Source organism: Stegodyphus dumicola, chromosome 1 (genome assembly GCF_044657685.1).
Source record: "Stegodyphus dumicola isolate Sdum_Otavi_A_Nest chromosome 1, ASM4465768v1".
Lineage (NCBI taxonomy): Eukaryota > Metazoa > Arthropoda > Arachnida > Araneae > Eresidae > Stegodyphus > Stegodyphus dumicola.
This window is the reverse complement of record NC_140768.1, coordinates 74,926,178-74,944,636: the sequence shown is the minus strand read 5'-3', so window position 1 is coordinate 74,944,636 and position 18,459 is coordinate 74,926,178. Positions and strand designations below refer to the sequence as shown.

Here is an 18,459-nt window from a genome sequence, read left to right as displayed (position 1 = left end):
ATTATAAAACTGATTTAAAATGTATTCAGAAGAGAATTTTTGGTTAATCTTCGGATTATGGTAACTTGGCAAAAATTTGGCGACCAACCCTGCTACAGCAACCTGCTAGTTTTTTTTTTTTTTTTTTACTCAAAATTTTTTCCAACAATATGCTAGCCGAATTACACTTATGCTAGCCGAATTACACTTATGCTAGATCTTTTATGGAGCAAAAGTGCTTAATCATGACAAAGATTAGGTGCGAAATTGGGAGAAAGGGCAGAATCGCCCACTGCTTGCCACGTTTTTAAGAATTGCACATACACAGTATCCATGCACATGTCGACCTATTTTCACTTAAAAAAAATCCTAGAATTGCACAAAAATGGCATTGCACACACTCTTAACTTTATCCATGTACACTGCTAAAGTCCTAGCTAGTAACCTTTATCGCCTTACCAAAATGTCGCCAAACTACCTGTTACCATATTCCAAAGATTAGCTGTTTTTTTATGTTCATACGTTTGTATCTCACATAACTGAAAAACGACTAGCCTCAGAACATTGAAATTTTGTGTATAGGACTGCTATAATATGTAGTTGTGCACCTCCCTTTCTTATTGCAATCGGCCGCACCAAAAGTATATAAATATATATATATATACTTATAAAAATTATTCTTATATGTTTGTAAATATTGCATTTTTGGCTTTAAAAATTATTGAATTATGTTGTTCTTATCTTCTGGTTAGGGTTTTTATGCCTTTAGTTAATCTGTATGCAATAATTTTAAAATTATCAACAATTTAAAAGTTGTTTAAGTGTGGTTAAGCCTAATTTTTCTGACCATAGCTGCCATATTTGTTTACATTTGAAACTGAGCAGAAACATTTAGTTTTGTGCACCGAAAAATCTGCCTTTTTGCCTGCTGCCAAATTGCTTGTTTTGGGGCAGAAACTCTTAATTTTAATTGTAATTTTTTTAAATTATTTAATTGCATTTGCTGTGTGTTTTCCTATAGCTTTAAAATTTTAATGAAGCTATTTTGAGTTTTTATATATTTTTGCCTTGCAATGAAGTGAGAATTGAATTAATTGAATAAGAAATATATCTGTAATGAAATTCAAAGAAATAAGTGTGTCATATTAGCAGCAAATATTATCACAAGTCTGTCTCGGGCTGAGGAGAATGTTTATGAGTAGCACATGCACATTAGGTAAACGACACTTAATCATCTGTGAAAAACTGTTTCTTTTTCTTTTTTTTTAATTTCTTTTATACATCATTTTAGATTTATTATTGTATTTGAGTAGAACATGTGCCAACGATTTGATAATTCTTCAGATGACATAATTTTTGTGCATTCTGAGTTATAAAATGAATGAGATGTAACGCTGTTAAGTAAACCTAATGCCAGAGTGTTGCTATGGTAAATAAATATAGTGAATTTTAAAGAGTGCATTTATTGTGATTTATGTGCTATCAGCAATGTAGAATTAATTCAATTAAATAAATGGAATGCAGGAAAAAATGCATATAATTTAATATTCCATACAAAGAAGTCGTCGTGTACACATCAGATTTTTTTCTTTATGTATGTATTGTAATTAAATTCGATTTCATCAGTTGTAAAGTATATATTTTTGCATGTTTATTATAATTTTAATAAAACTTTTAGGGTTTTCTTTTTGGCCTCATTATGACTGTAGTTCGGTCAAAACGATCTGTACTTGAAGAAGCTATTGATAGAGATGATTTTGATGACAGCTTTGATGATCGGATGTTGAGAGCATGAATTGAATGCAGTTTGGATTTTAAAAATGGGAAGTTCATTGTAGTAATAAATAGTTAGTGTTACAATAATTGTTCATTTACTATACTAACGTGTATTACTTTTGCAAATATCCTCTTATATTTGTGAGCATATGTTCAAATGTTTCCTTTCACTTTTAAATAAAATATATTTGAAAGCTAGCTAAATGTAGTGAAAGGCTTTCTTTATGAAGTTGTATTATCTGTGATATGTATTTAGTATTGAAGCATAATATTTAGTTGCTATAAATCATCACCTTTACTTCTTGCCACTTGTAAGTGTAATATATGTGTACAGTAAATGCATAAATTATATCTTTGTATAAACCAATCACCAAAATATGAGGTACTGAATTTTATTTTGTAAAGAAATGTTATACTAAACATGTAAAAAGAAGTTTTCCTGTTTAATTAAAATCTTTGATTATATTTAAATATGAATATTATTAAAATGTTTCATCAAAAAAATTTCTCTTAAGAACTGTTACAGATTTAATCAAAATATTAGTATTTTTAGCAGTTTCACATAATACTAAACAAAATTCTATCTGATATAAAAAATCTTTTTCATGTATATCAGTGTAGTAAGTAATTGCTTCTTTATTATTATTATTATACCAAGATTAAGAAATTTTAAAGTTAAAATAAAATAAAGATTTATTTGTTTGTTTCATTTCTGAAACCTTGAAAACAGAATTGTCATTTCTTTTTCCTGTAATATTCTCGTTATCAGAAACATCAGAGAAAATTTCAAAGATAATATATAAGTTAAAAGAATTGCATAGCAAGATGTGTAAAAGATTCTAGCAGATGTTTAAATTAAAATTATTGTGTATTTTAATGAATAAGACCTTTTTCATTACAGCTGTAGACTGTAAAAATATTGTTAAGTTTTACTTTTTAAAAATAATCAATATAAAACATGTTAATATTTAGTATGCAATACTGATAAATATCAATCAAGTTTCTGTGGGGAAAATGATGAATTTCTGTTAGATTTTTCCCTCTTAAGAACCCTTGAATTCTTTGAGTTTTAATATAATTATTATTATAGTAAGTTTGAAGGAATTTTATAAGAATAATAGTGCTGTAATTTTTCTTGAATAGTGATGTGTTTTAAGTCTAATTTCTTTTAATGCTATATTAAATGTTTAAAAGCGTCAAAATTATAATTTATTAACATGTAATTATATTAAACCAAATTAATAAAAGTTAAGGAACAAAATTTATTCTTAAATTTAATTAAAATATGGGAAACAGAATGCACTGATGATAACAAAAGAAAAAAAAAAAGTTTCCCAGAGTCCAGGCAAAATTAACAGGTCATCTGAAATCTCTACATGTGTTACACTTAAGTGTACGTTAAGGAATTATTTCAATAATTTAATTAAAATTAATATCAGAATAAAAATATGTTTTTGTTTAAACATTAATAAAAAATATTAAAAATTTGTATTTTATCCATTGTTTTGTTATCGAATGTAATCTTACACATTCTTAGTTGCGAAATATTCTCCCACCCTCACCACCAAGTGACAAAATTTAAAGTATGTATACTTTTCTATACTTCATATCTGATTCAGGAAATCACTCACTTACATGTGAAACATTTGATCAAAACAAATAATAAAGGTTTGAATTGCCAATTAAATATTAAATTATTCAATCCTTTGAGAAAGTTGATGATATCAACAATAGTTTTTCATCTTGCAAAATACTATTTTTAAGAAATCAAAAGTTTAACTGGAGGTATTGTGAAGTTTAAGTATATCAGGTTATTTATTATTATCAGAGGAAAGATGATGGTATCATTGACAGTTTCACATATTACTCATTCTTGCAACTATACTTTCACCTGTATATGCATACAGCTTATTTTTAACTGAACATCTAATTTTAAAAAGCACTTCTTTCATGTATAAAAGCACTAAAATTGTTTTAAGAAAAAGTGGAGTTTTCCTTTGTTAGTTATTTTAATTTATTTTTAATGGTATTTTTTTTTCTTTCCATAACCAGTCATTATTCCATTTTCAGGAGTAAAAAATGTTTGTTAATTCATTACACTAATATAGTATACCTTTTATGGTTACAGTATTTTCTTATCTTCTTTCTTCTGTTTCTTATGTGCATTAAAGAATTGAATGTATTATAGAGGAATAAAGTTCAATGTTAAAATTAAAAATGTTTATTTTAATTAATTTGTTATTGTATTTTGTATGAAACTTTTCTTCTATATTTATATGTATGAAAGATGTATCTCACATGTGTATTGTATTTTTCTGCAATGAAAATATATATCTTCCTATTATGTTGTTTTGTATAATTTAACATGTAAATTATTTTTAATGCATCCCATATAAATAGTGTATGTATTTAATAGCCTAGTTCTAAAATTATTTTTACGTATATAAAAATAAAGATTTCTCAAAAGCTGTTGAATAAAATGGATGAATATGTTTAGGACAATACATCACATCATAACAGATAAATAGAAAAGGAAAAATCAAGTGAAATTAAAATAATATACTTTTTTTTTTAAGAAATATGAACACTTCAGACACTAATGTAAACTTTTTATATTAATAGGGAATATGAGCTCTCCTAACTGGTATACATAATTTCATTCTCTCAGTAAGGCCTTTAATGAAGTTTACAAGAGTATTTTCATCTCCTCCAGTTATATACTATTAAAAGCGTTGAGATCTGTAGAACAAAAACTTTGTTACAGTCAAAAGTCTTAAATCCGGACTCGTTGGGACTTCGGCGATTCCGGATTATCGGTTTTTCCGGATTATTTGTCATCGATTTAAATCTGGTAAGATGGCATGCAGAAATTATAAAATTAAAAATATGAAACCGTAATTTATGAAATAAAGAGCAATTATGATCTAAAGGGTATCAAAATTTACAAAAAAAAAAGCTTAATATTTATTTGTTTACTTTATTAAATATTTCTTTCAATGTGCGCATGCATAAAGCATACATTACGCATTGTCGAAATTGGTAAATTGTAACCAGAAAACTATTTCATGTGTATTCGTGATATTTATAATGATGAGGAATTTGATTTAAATCATATCAAAGATGGAGTACATCAAGATGAAATACTACATTTAGTAAGGAATTATAAGCTGAATAAAATAAAAACATCTGCCCTGAAGATAAGGATAGTGCTGACAGATCAACTTCCAGTTCATTGTGCGCCAAGACGTCCCCTCCCCCCGCAGAGCAGCGTGAAATTGATAAACAGATTTCGGAATGGTTAGAGAAACAAAGGATATGCCTTAATCCATTTTTTGCAGCAATTCCACTATTTATTTGATGGACATCGAAACATGCTTTCGCTTTGTAGATCTTTTGGCAGCTACAGAATCGGAAATTCTTTTTGAGATAATCGAAAGTTCAAGCTTACTTTTATAAAATTGCTCTAACAGTCTGCAAAAAATAATAAGCTGGATCCAATTAGATTAAGGAACAACGCAATCTGCAACATTAACTGAAATAGATAATTAGATCATTTTAGCTTAGCTTATACCATCCGTTATACATTAAATGCGTATGCGTAAACATATTATGAGTTTGTAGCTCTCAAGTCCGGGTTATGGACATCCGGATTAAAGACTTTTGACTGTATTCAACAGCATTTCTTAGTATCCCCCCTCCAGAAAAAGATTCCGTGACAGATTAAAAATAGGCTTTCCAGTTTATTTGTTCAATGCCTGAATGTCTTGCCTTCATATGTTGCTGAAAAAATATATGAATGAATTTTAAAACTTAATAGCCCCTCAGATGTTGGTCCTTAATTTTCTGTTCAAGTTTAGAGATATTTAAGTGTTTCTGAAACCATGACCAAATGGCTGTGTAAATGTTAAAACACACTGGGAAAAAATATTAAAATGATCTGTTTAGCCTTGGTGTGTGTGTTGTTGCATTTGTTTTATGTGGCATGTATGCCTTGTTTCTTGAATGATGTTTGTTTTAATTTTTTTTTTTTTTTTTTTTTATATCTGATTTTAAGAAATTCATTATCCTGATTTACTAAGTGTTGATGCATATTATGTCCCATAAAAAAAACAGGTCTGCTTGCATATATAAAAAGTCTGTGCTGAAGAGCTGAAGTCGTTCACTGTCTTTGGATAGACCCAAATCGTATGTATTCAGAAAAGTACATCTGGTGATTATTGTTCCTTTCTATTCCATTGAATCTAAATGCCAAAACAGCCATATTTCATAATGGTGATAAGAATGCTTTAAACTTCTGGTCTTTCCAAATGTAAGTACATTTTAAATTATATTCCTTTTTATTATTTTTATTGAAACTCAAATATTCTGTTCAACAGTTTAGGTAGACTGCCTTTTGTTATGAAATCAAAGGATTTATTTCCTGGAATAAAAGAATAGTTTTTCATTAAGCCTTCTATATACAGTTTGTTGGAACATAAAATTTTCTCTTTTGGCTGTAAGCTCTAAATTCAGCTTCTAAGTTTTATTTTTCTGATCAATTATGGACAGAAATTGGTTTTCAGAAGTAGCCCTATTTCTTCTTTGTACTCCTCTCTATCAATAATTTGAGTGATTCTAACTTGTTTCCGGTAGAGAGATTATTTGTTGGGATATGGCTGTCTTTCTTTATCTTTGCATTTATGCATGGGTGCTCTTCTGAAAAACTGAAACAAATGTTCAATCAAAAGTCTTTAATCCGGACTCGTCAGAACTTCGGCGATTCCAGATTTCCGGATTATAGATCATCAGTTTAAATCTGGTAAGATGGCATGCAGAAATTATAAAATTAAAAGTATGAAACCGTAATTTATGAAATAGAGCAATTATGATCTAAAGGGTATCAAAATTAAAAAAAAAAAAAAAAAAACTTTATATTTATTTGTTTACTTTATTAAACATTTCTTTCAATGTGTGCATGCGTAAAGCATACATTACGCATAGTTGAAATTAGAAAATTGCAACCAGAAAACTATTTGATGTGTATTCGTGATATTTATAATGACAAGGAATTTGATTTAAATCATATCAAAGACGGAGTACATCGAGATGAAATACTACATTTAGTAAGGAATTATAAGCCGAATAAAATAAAAACATCTGCCCCTGAAGATAAGGATAGTGCTGACAGATCAACTTCCAGTTCATTGCGTGCCATGTCCTTTCCCCCCGTTCCCCGCAGAGCAGCGTGAAATTGATAAACATATTTCAGAATGGTTAGAGAAACAAAGGATATGCCTTTATCCATTTTTTGCAGCAATTCCACTTTTTGTTTGATGGACATCGGAACATGCTTTCGCTTTGTAGATCCTTTGGTAGCTCCAGAATCGGAAATTCTTTTTGACATAATCGAAAGTTCAAACTTACTTTTATAAAATTGCTCTAACAGTCTGCAAAAAATAATAAGCCGGATCCAATTAGAAGATTAAGGAACAACACAATCTGCAACATTAACTGAAGTAGATAATTAGATCATTTTAGCTTAGCTTATACCGTCCGTTATACGTTAAACGCGCATGTGTAAACGTATTATGCACATGCGTAAGCGTCGCATGCGCAGAAAGTTTGTAGCTTTGAGGTTCGGATTAAAGACTTTTGACTGTATATATTATATCATAGCTGAGATGATATCGTGTAAACATGGATAAAGTTCATTCACGATACGATACTATGTTTCGTATGAATGCCAACAAAAAAAATCAAATTTTCAAAATTTAAATAAAGTTTTTGTTGGGTGTGCAGTTTCAGGCACAAGATCTAGAATATGTTTCGAAACATTTGAAATAGATTTCGATCTTAATGATAAGCCAAGCTCTTTTTTATTTAATGCAGCCATTTTTAATGATGACAATATTGTCAAGAGCAAGATCATTTTCAGCTTCAGAGAATGAAGGAAACCTTAACTTAGCTCAACAATTTCAGACCATATTCATAAACTAGGATTGGTTTATAAATGTTCCAAATGGGTACCTCATAAGTTAAGTGAAAAAATCTAGTTGTCATATGCACACCTCCTGCCTGCTCGGAATATAAATGAAGCTTACTCTGGACGGATGATAACGGGATGAAAAGTGAATTACCTACGAAAATATCATTATCACAATTATCATACTGTGAACCCAGACAATCTTCACCTCTAAACCAAGCTTGAGCCTGAATAAGAGAATATTGTGTATACGATGACACGTCCAAGGACCAATATATCACGAGCTCTTTGAAACTTAACTAAAAGCTTAATACGGAAATAAACTCTTAGCAAATGAATGATTTAAACAAAACAGTCAAAGAAAAGAGGCTGTCGACACACGTTAGGAAGCACATCATACTGCATCATGTTAATGCCAGACCATATGCTGCTTTGGCGGCTCATCAGAAAACTGGAGAGTTGGGCTAAAAAATTTTGACGCTTCCACCATACTCCCCAGAACTAACACTCTCGGATTATAACTTGTTTTTCTCCTTACAGAAATTTTTGAAGGAAGAAAAATTCAAAATTGTAGCAGTCTGTCAAGCACTACTTGAGGTATTGCCTCTAAGGACAAGCCTTTTTTAAAAAAAGAGTATTATAAAGTACTATCACGCTGGTAAGAGGTCATAAACAATGATAGAAATTATATTATATAATAAATATTATTAAAGGCATTCACTTCCCAAATGGGCAGAATGTTCCAGTAGACCTTATATTTGCCTTGTGTTTGGATCACACCATGCCATTATTTGCATCTAAGAAATAGATTGATCAGCTTGATTGAAGAATGATATTTGGCTTGCTTTTGCATAAAAAATAAATCAGGTTGAATACGAGGACTATCACTTTGAAGGGTGTGATGCGTTGGTGGAAGATTTTCGCAGTAAAACTGGTTCCTATTCAAGTTAAACATGGGAAAACTCCAGAAAATTTCGTATGCAACTAAGCTTTTCGTCGGGATTTTAATACAGGTTGATACCAGTGTTTATCGGTTTTATCATTCGGCTTCTGGTAAACTGCTACTGAGCAAAGATAAAGATGCCCATCGATTGCAGATGCTGATTGTACAAGAGATTCTAACTGTTGAGATATGATGTTAATATGTGTTAAATTTGCGACTTTCGCACGACTTGAAGGAAAAAAACAGAGCAATGGAAAGAAAGACTTGATTTGATTCCCTGCTTCATTAGATCCGCTTTTCTAACTCACTTAATACATTTTAATTTCTGAGCATTCATTTTACTGGTTAACATCCATTGTCTCTTTCTCAGAAGTAAAAAGTTTAAGGTACTTACGATCTAACTCATAATGATTAAGATGTTATTTATATTCAGCATAGTGTTTCAAAATAATATAATTTATGCTTCAAATTAGTACCGTATTCTTTTGCAATCTATTTGAGGTATTTAAACACAGGTATTATTTTTTAAGCTAAGAAATTAAATATTGGGAAATTCTTTGTAAATCTAATTATAACATAGTGATTAAATTTGAAACTGAAATAAGTAAAGTGGTACTGGTGGAAAGTTTATGATGCATGAAATTAAAAGGTTATAATGTATCTTCAGATCATAAATAGAAACATTCTCAACAGCAAAAAACAAACTATATCGTACTATATAAAATCATAATGCATACATGTATTAAAATTCATGACGTGTTTTAAAATAAAGAAATGTTTTTAAATGAAATATAAAATCTTGTATTTCTTTCAAATATATTCTAGAGAAAAATGATGCTTTCGTAGAAGACTTTGTAAAGGAAATTGGCTCGTATTTACGTTGCAGATGCGGAAAGCTCTAAAAACAGGCCCATTCGTTTGGATTTGAATGCAGCTGAAACTATTCAAGCTGTTTTATAGATTTGACATTAGTGTAAATTAGACACTATAGGATGGTAGTTTAGATCAACTCTGCTTTTAGCAAATATTAAATTTTTAGGACGTTTGTAAGGTCTTCGTAAGTAAAACAATAGATTTTTCTAGTTTTAACCCATTCCGAATATTTTGATCTGTATTTTCCACGTTAACCCGTAACGGGGGACGTGCGGTCTGACGGACCGCGCCACATGTTCCTCCCATCACTCCTATTGCATGCTTTGTCCAAGTGAATGGATTCTTCCCCTAGCTTCACGTTTCGTGACCTTCTTTCTGACAACTCCTTATCGGAATGCTTTGGCAAGTGTATCTGTTGAAATTCTTTTAGAGAGGTCTGTGAGACCTCACCTCCCTCTCAGTGTTACAATTTTCGGCAGTAGTGAACACATGGCTCTGAAGTTAGGTCCGCGGAGATTCATTTATCCTTCTGATCCACGTTATGCAGAAGAAATGAAAAAAATTCTAGACGAAGTTGGAAGTGATTTTAGTGAAGAAGATGACTGTGAAGAAAATTTCTGCGAAAAAAAAAAAAAAGCGGGCAGTGGTTTTGATGTCATCATTGCATCATTCGATAGAAACAGACTCGGAAACACAGAAACCTGAAATAATTGGTTTTTATAACAGAACCAAAGGTGGTGTTGATGCTTTAGATGAAAAATGTTCTGTCCATTCCTGTAGTAGGAGAACAACGCGTTGGCCTATGGCTCTTTTCTACCGGTTAGTAGATATTAGTACAGTAAAAGCATACATTTTGCACCAAGGTTATAACCAAAACCCTGTTATGACCAGAATGGTGTTTTCGAAAGAATTAGCGAGAGAATTCGTCCAACCACTACTACACACGAGATGGAAAAATCCAAGAATAAATCGAGAATTGCGCCTGACGATAAAGCGGATTTTAGGAAAAGAAGCTGAGTCTAAGGATGTGGAGCAGTGCACAAAAGAAGCAAAATTAAAATCAAGGAAAACATGTCGTCTGTGCCCCCCAAGCAAGAAAAGAAAGACAGTATATTTATGTTTATCTTGCCAAGACCCTGTTTGTTTGGAATGCACGCAAAAGTTATACAATGAATATGCTAAAGAAGACGAAAACTAAATTGTTTACTATCAGAAAATCAGTGAGATACTGATATTTTAGGTACTGTCAAAATTTTTCTGTATTGTGCTACATACAATTTTCTGCGGCTAAAATTTGCATTAAATATTAACTAATATAGATAAAATAGTTAATTCAAAATAGATGCATTCTTATTTTTAGTTTTATAGAATTTAGTGCAGCATATGATTTTCATCGAAAAATTTGAGGCTATGGGGAAATTTTCTGGGAAAAATTTAATTTCACTTTAAAGTGTAAAAACATATTTTCTTTTCAGAGTAAAATGTTCAAAGAACATCTAAGTGAAATATCATGATGATATTTTAATTACACGATTTTTAAAAATTTATTATAATGCGCGGTCTCTGAGACCGCACGTTCCCTGTTATGTTCAACTTTTTCACATCCCCTGTTACGGGTTAATCTATAGTTAACTTGAAGAGTCCACAAAGACTGCAACAAATTAGAGTATATTTGAATATTTTTCAGTTCGTGATTGCTTAATTATTCTTAAGGGTTGACTAAAATAATCTGAAACCAACAACACACTCTTTCCTTGTGTGAGGAATTATGCGATAGATTGAGAAACCTTGACGGTGGTGGTGTATTTAACTATGGCAAAGCACACTAAGGCTATCTGCCTAAGGGGAGGACTTTCTAAGGAAAACTGGCTCATATACACGTTACACATGGGGAAAAGCACGAAAACACCCATGCAGCCAGCCCGTTCGCGGGATTCGAACCTCGGACCGAACTACCAGTGTTCAGCGACTTTACCGCTCGGCCGCTGGTGGGCGAATCCTTGACGGAAATCAGGATATTGGCAGTGGCAGGTAATCAGAGCTTTCACCGCTCGTTCCATTTACCATACTTCTCAATACATAAAGAAGGGAAATGAATACTGTGGGTTTAATTTTGAAATAAGAATTTTAATTCCGACATTCTAAAATGCTGTTTTGCTTGCTTTCTGTTTTCAAAATCGTTGATGGCATTATTGAATTTCGTTCCATTACTCTAGTTTCTGGTTTGTTGATAATATAATATGATTGTTTAAATGGAAAGAACTCATTTTTAGGTACTTCTTAATTTATTTGTCCTTAGAAAACTTCTTTCAAACAAGAAATACTTATAGAAGTGGTGAGGAAAATTATCAGTAGTATCATAATATTTAGAACTGTTTTCTAAAGATTGTATTTTAGAATAAACTGTAAACGTTCAAACCACCGTTAAACTACACACTCTTCTTTCTTCTCAAGCAGTAAGCTAAAATTTTGCAGTATTTCTTTTTCAGAGAGGAATTCTTCCTTATTTATATATCACTGATTGACATTCTTATTGTTCTTTAAAAAAATTTGATAAAGTAAGAAGGCGTAACAAGTCTAGAAGCTGTTGAAATTTTGCCCTGATTTCTTTCTTCTGTTCAATTTTCTGTATCAGTTTCGTATGCTGATTCAGAATTTCATAATTCTTTACTTTTAATCACCAAGTGGGTAAAATTACTAATGTTCGTAGATCGACCTGAGGTCAAATACCAAAGAACGGGATGGCTGCATAAACGTTTTCGTGGTTTACCCTATATGTAATATAAATAAAGGTAATATTCTTTTCGCAACGTGAATATGAGAGAATTCCTAATTTCGAAGTACTTCGTGCAAACTTTTACTCTTCAAAAGCTATCAATAGATAAAAGGGCATCCTTTCCTTTCAATAGGTAATCAAGTTCTCCCAAAAATCTAATAAATCCCAACTCTTTGCTTTGATGATCCCGATGACTAACCCTTAACTTAATTATACTTTACACAAGAAAATATGAGCCGCCTGGGATGGACTGCTCCCCTCTAGTTACGTCAGTAGATGTCGGTAAAAATGCGTCTGGACATTTCTGCAACAGAACCGTGCTGTAATTACCATTAGCCCATTTTCCTAGGTTCTTACATTGTTGGTATCGAATGCTTGTGAGGCTACAGTTCAGGCTTTAGAATTTTAGCCGTGAAGGATTATTGAGCATAAAATACAGGAAATTAAAAAATTGCCGTCACTGTGAAAAGCTTCCAAAAGTTACAATTAAAAGTCTGTGCAATCATGGTTTCAACTTTCATTTGAGCAATCATGGTTTCGTCTGGACGAAATTCCAAAGGTTTGTCTGGGCTTTTCAGCAACAGATTTGCTATGATGAACATTAGCTCAGTATCCTAGGTTCTTGCGAGAACCTTTTTGCGACTGTTTGTGAAGCTACAATCCATAGTCTTTAGAATTCTAGCAGTCAAAAAAATTATTGAGCATAAAATACAAGGAATTAAAGAATTGCTATCGCTATAAAAGGCTTTCAAAGATTACAATAAATTTAATGAATTAGTATAAGAACGTAAAATACAAAGCTTAAAATATAACTGTTATTAGATTAAATAACGCAATGAACGAGGCATTGTGTTATTTACGTCTGATGACAGTTATATTTTAAGGAAATTACTAGGTTCATTCTGTTATTTACGTGAAAATAGAGTGTTAAGAGCAAAACGTATGCAAATTTGCTCTTAATTCATATGAAACGATAATCGGGTTTCTCATCATCATGCTATAATGAAATATAATCCTTACATGTGTATCTTTGCGTAATCCTTATTTTTATATACTTAAATACATCCCAACTAGTGTCTTATTGCAGTGAAGAAATATACTCACTCATTCCTCACCCAGAATACATTCTAATTAAAAAATTTTCTGACAGTTGTAAAATTAGCATGCAAATTCCTCTTCGCTGAACATGCAAATGATTAAAAAGTTCACCACCGGTTAAATGCGTAGAATGCATGACAGATGGGCGTTCCGAATCGCATATAAATGATATACTTTTCCCAATGTACTTCACAATAACTCTTAAAATTATGAATTTTGTTCATGGGTGAATATTACTTACCTAAACAGGAGGATCGCGGCAGGATTAAAACGAAAACTGCCTGGGCGGATAATGCAATAAAGATAAATTTTAAAATGCACGTCGATAGCTTTGCTGTCTGCTTTAGTAAGATTCTTGCATTTCCTGGTAGTGTAGTGCCACAATTTTCGATAACAAGAAAGCTGGCAGAGAATGACTCCCTCAAATTGGTAAATTTTTCGACCTTTGTAACATCTGTCAGTAATTCCTAAACTCCGAGAACAGTATTTATACTGATGCCCTGTCCATGAAACATGAAATGTTTTGGAATGGGGCCGCTAATTCGAACGGCCCAAGAATTTCTCGGGCAAAGATCTGCTAATGCGTCTTATTCTACATCTTTGTAAAGCAGTATATGTGGCCATAACATTTGACACTGCTAGTAGCAGAGCCATTTCCATTGATATCTAGTCACCTTTAATCCTTCACAGAACGTTTTAAGTCCTAGCATACGATGAAGATACACTGCGCCAATCTATATTCCATCTGTAATAAAGTTGTTTGCGTTAGTAAATAAGCATATCCCGAAAGCTGAACAAAAGATAGTATAATCAGCTCTCGGAGGTTACGTTATCTGCCTAAAAGGAGCAAGTTGGACATATCGATGAAACGCCTGGTTCATAGATTTGAGCATTTACAACCAGACGTTGTTCCCAGTACCTGCAAAAGGCCGTCCACGCCGAAGTGAATAGAGTAATAACATTATCATAGAGAGAATTTCTGCAATTATTTTCGCTAATTTGAGAAAAATTTCACGAATGTTAGACAAATTCGTAAATTTCAAATTATTTATTTTCTAATTTCTGTTATAACTGATGGATTTTTTTCTTTCCATATTTAAATATGGATATTTAACGAAGTGCTTTTTTTAGATTAAAAATGTAATTTCATTAAAAAAGGTGTTTTCATTTATATCAAAATATTGTTTGTGTAAATGAAAACATCTCATGCAACGTTGTCATAAAATTACCAGAATTTAACTGATTTATCTGTGTAACAATCAGATTAAAAATACTTGTAATATAATGTTTATTAATTATGTACTACTTATTTAGATTGGAAGGAATTTTTCCTTAAAGCGTTCTTTGGTGATATAATTGGAAACATATCTGGCTAATACTCGGAAGATGCAGAGTTATAATCCTGGCGAGGGCATTGCACATTTTTAATGTTTCCTGCTTCGACTAATCTAATGGTTCTATAAGTGGTACACCAAAAATATGGTGAACGGTAATTCGTCATCATATGGATATGGTTACTAGGTCCCATCCTCCTCAGTCGCTCTTTTAAGTAGAGAAGAATGTAAGGAATTTTCTTCTTCTTTACTTCATGCTTTCTAAATGATGTAGGAAGGTCCGGTAGTCGAATACCGGCGAAGGCATTGTTGATTTTTTTATATTTCCTATTTCGAAATAAACCTAATGACTCTTTAATACTATTGATTATTATCCTATCTAATAGGTCTTTTTCTGAAACGATTGTGTAAATATTTGAATGCGAGATTTTTACGCACTTATCAGTGTTATTCTGAGCTGCGAATTATTTGCGAAGTCATTACGGCAAATCATTGATCGCCTGTTTTTCCCAAAACTTCCCAATGTACTTCACAATAACTCTTAAAATTATGAATTTTATTCATGGGTGAATATTACTTACCTAAACAGAAGGATCGCGGCAGGATTAAAACGAAAACTGCCTGGGCGGATAATGCAATAAAGATAAATTTTAAAATGCACGTCGATAGCTTTGCTGTCTGCTTTAGTAAGATTCTTGCATTTCCTGGTAGTGTAGTGCCACAATTTTCGATAGCAAGAAAGCTGGCAGAGAATGACTCCCTCAAATTGGTAAATTTTTCGACCTTTGTAACATCTGTCAGTAATTCCTAAACTCCGAGAACAGCATTTATATTGATGCCCTGTCCATGAAACATGAAATGTTTTGGAATGGGGCCGCTAATTCGAACGGCCCAAGAATTTCTCGGGCAAAGATCTGCTAATGCGTCTTATTCTATATCTTTGTAAAGCAGTATATGTGGCCATAACATTTGGCACTGCTAGTAGCAGAGCCATTTCCATTGATATCTAGTCACCTTTAGTCCTTCACAGAACGTTTTAAGTCCTAGCATACGATGAAGATATTCCAGGTCAAAACAAAATGTTTTGGTGTCCTTCAACCCTCATAAAAGTAGGCGCAGCCACTTAACGTTGGATATGGACTATTGGAGAAGTCAAACAACAAAATGATTCTATAATAAACCATCGAAACTAGTTCTGCAAAATTTATTAATATAATGCCGATTCTTGTTGTTTGACTTTTCCAATAATCATTATTCGTCGTGTCATTTTAACCTAAATTAGTTAGATATGGATGTCAACATTGCACTTCTATTTGGAGTAGAGAATATGAAAGCGCCCAACTGCACTCCATATAAAAAAAGACGAAAACATAGCCAAAACAGCTTTTGTAGAAAAGAAGATGAGAGCTCCTATGTAAACGAAAACGTTCGTGGTTCTGTCTCCATTTAAAGCATTCATTTAATGTCGTCTGATAATTCGAATGTTCTCAAACACTTTACTGCATACTGCTCTGATACATGATGCATTTTTAGTCATTATAAAAGGGATAAAAGAACATTTAATACTGAATGAAGTAGTATATATGAAATGACAGATGCTGAAAATTATGGTCATATAAGAAAAGAAGAAAGGAAACAATAAGCGAAAGTTGTTATTAGGTTGCGTGTAGAAGATTCGTGATGATTAAATTGGGTAGATGTTCTTACGATTGCAATGTTGGTTAGGAAAAGAGTTCTACTCAACCCATATCAAAATAGAGAAAAAAGTTTAAGAACACTATAACTTCTGTAGCAAAGTGATATCTCGCGTGTGGTTTGTTATTTCAGCTTAATGACTGCTATTACGAGAAGTGCTAGTACTTTTTTTATCTCTTAAAAATTATGGTCATATTAATATGATTCTGAAAAGTAAGCGAAACATTTTGTCCTTTTTCTATTATTCGCATCACACGACTCTTTGATCCTAAAAATAAACATTCTTATAAAGGTGCTCGAGCGTTTAATTACAGAATGTAATTTTTATCGATATCTTATTCAAACATAATCTTCCCAGTAATTATTATACTTAGCTTACGACAAATTATAAAGAAAATGTGCAATATCAGTGCATAATAAGAAAAATATGAAATCAGAAAGCTGTATTCTATTAACATGAGTAACGTATAAAATGAATGAGATGTAACGCTGTTAAGTGAATCTAGCGCCTGAGTATCGCTATGGTAAATAAATACAGTGAATTATAGTGAAGTGCATTTATTCTATTGTGGTTGATGCGCTATCGACGAAGTAGATTTAATTCAATTCAATAAGTTTAAATGAAATGCAGGAAAAAAAGGCGTATAACTTAATATTCCGTATGGATATGGTTACTAGGTCCCATCCTCCTCAGTCGCTCTTTTAAGTAGAGAAGAATGTAAGGAATTTTCTTCTTCTTTACTTCATGCCTTCTAAATGATGTAGGAAGGTCCGGTAGTCGAATACCGGCGAAGGCATTGTTGATTTTTTATATATCCTATTTCGAAATAAACCTAATGACTCTTTAATACTATTGATTATTATCCTATCTAATAGGTCTTTTCCTGAAACGATTGTGTAAATATTTGAATGCGAGATTTTTACGCACTTATCAGTCATGTGGTGTAGATATCAGATTTTTTTTTTTTTTTTTTTTTTTTTTTTTTTTTTTTTTTTTTTTCCAGCGTATTTATTCTCTAACGTATTGACGAAGAAAACGTCAGAAGGATGGTCTTCAAGAGGAACTTCAAGATCTAGAGCAGTTATCTTAAGATTTTCCTTATTCGTTTCAGTAAGAATGATATCTTGATCTTCCCTCTTGCATATATATATATATATATATTTGTAGATATTTAAAAGTGATTCTTGTTCTGAATCCCTCAAATGGCAGTGTCTTTCGGTAGAACCAGTTCCTCACTTGAATTATTCTCATGTCTGTGACCGTTAATGACATTATCGCTAAATTCCCACGTTATATTTGAAATTCCATGAGTGATGTTTCTTTTACTGTTACCGTATCGTTTTCAAAATAGCTATTTCTACTATTTGGTGTAAATTGACTAGTGTCACAGAAATCCATTTCAAACTGTGCTGCCTATAGGTCGACTAAATTACTACAGTTTTGTTTACGCATATTTCCACTAATTACGTTGATTCTCTTCTAACGTTGCGCAAGTGAGTTCTTACATTCGACGTTAATGGGAGTTTCATTCTCTACATATTGGTTATTAGATGCTTCACTGGTTTCTACGTCTGCATCAGAAATTTCTTCTGATTCAATATAGCCAAATCCAGCCAGATGAACTATTCTCCGATTTTTCACCATTGTTAACATTTGGGTCAAAATTCGGTATTTGATTGGAAATTTCATGTCTGACACAATTCGTATCATTTGGAGGACTTTGATTGTTTGCAGAACAATCAATTTCGTCACATTCTATCCACAAATCTATTAAATTAATATCATCTTGTTGGTTCATATTTTTACTGATGACGCTGTTCATGCTTGTTTCGTAATCTACAAATGGATTTGCACATTGTATACCAGACAATTTTCATCCAAAGTCTGATGTTCAGCATATTGCCCTTCCAGTATTTCTTTGCTTTTAATTAAAAGGATTCTTCTACTACCATTTGCAACAACATCAGTTAGTTCTTCACTTTCATCAATTATAGTTTCATTCATCCAGAATATTTTCTCACA

The 18,459-nt window shown here is 31.9% G+C and overlaps 1 protein-coding gene across 1 annotated transcript in view; it reads left to right on the top strand.

The window, feature by feature from the left end:
- LOC118187132 (lysosomal cobalamin transport escort protein LMBD1-like) overlaps nt 1-5,706 on the top strand; it is a 63,042-nt gene extending 57,336 nt beyond the window's left edge. The window contains exon 15 of the mRNA XM_035357328.2: nt 1,658-5,706. Coding sequence (XP_035213219.1) covers nt 1,658-1,774 — 117 coding nt within the window. The 3' untranslated portion in view covers nt 1,775-5,706. The remainder of the gene's footprint in view (nt 1-1,657) is intronic.
- The last annotated feature ends 12,753 nt before the right edge of the window (nt 5,707-18,459 follow it).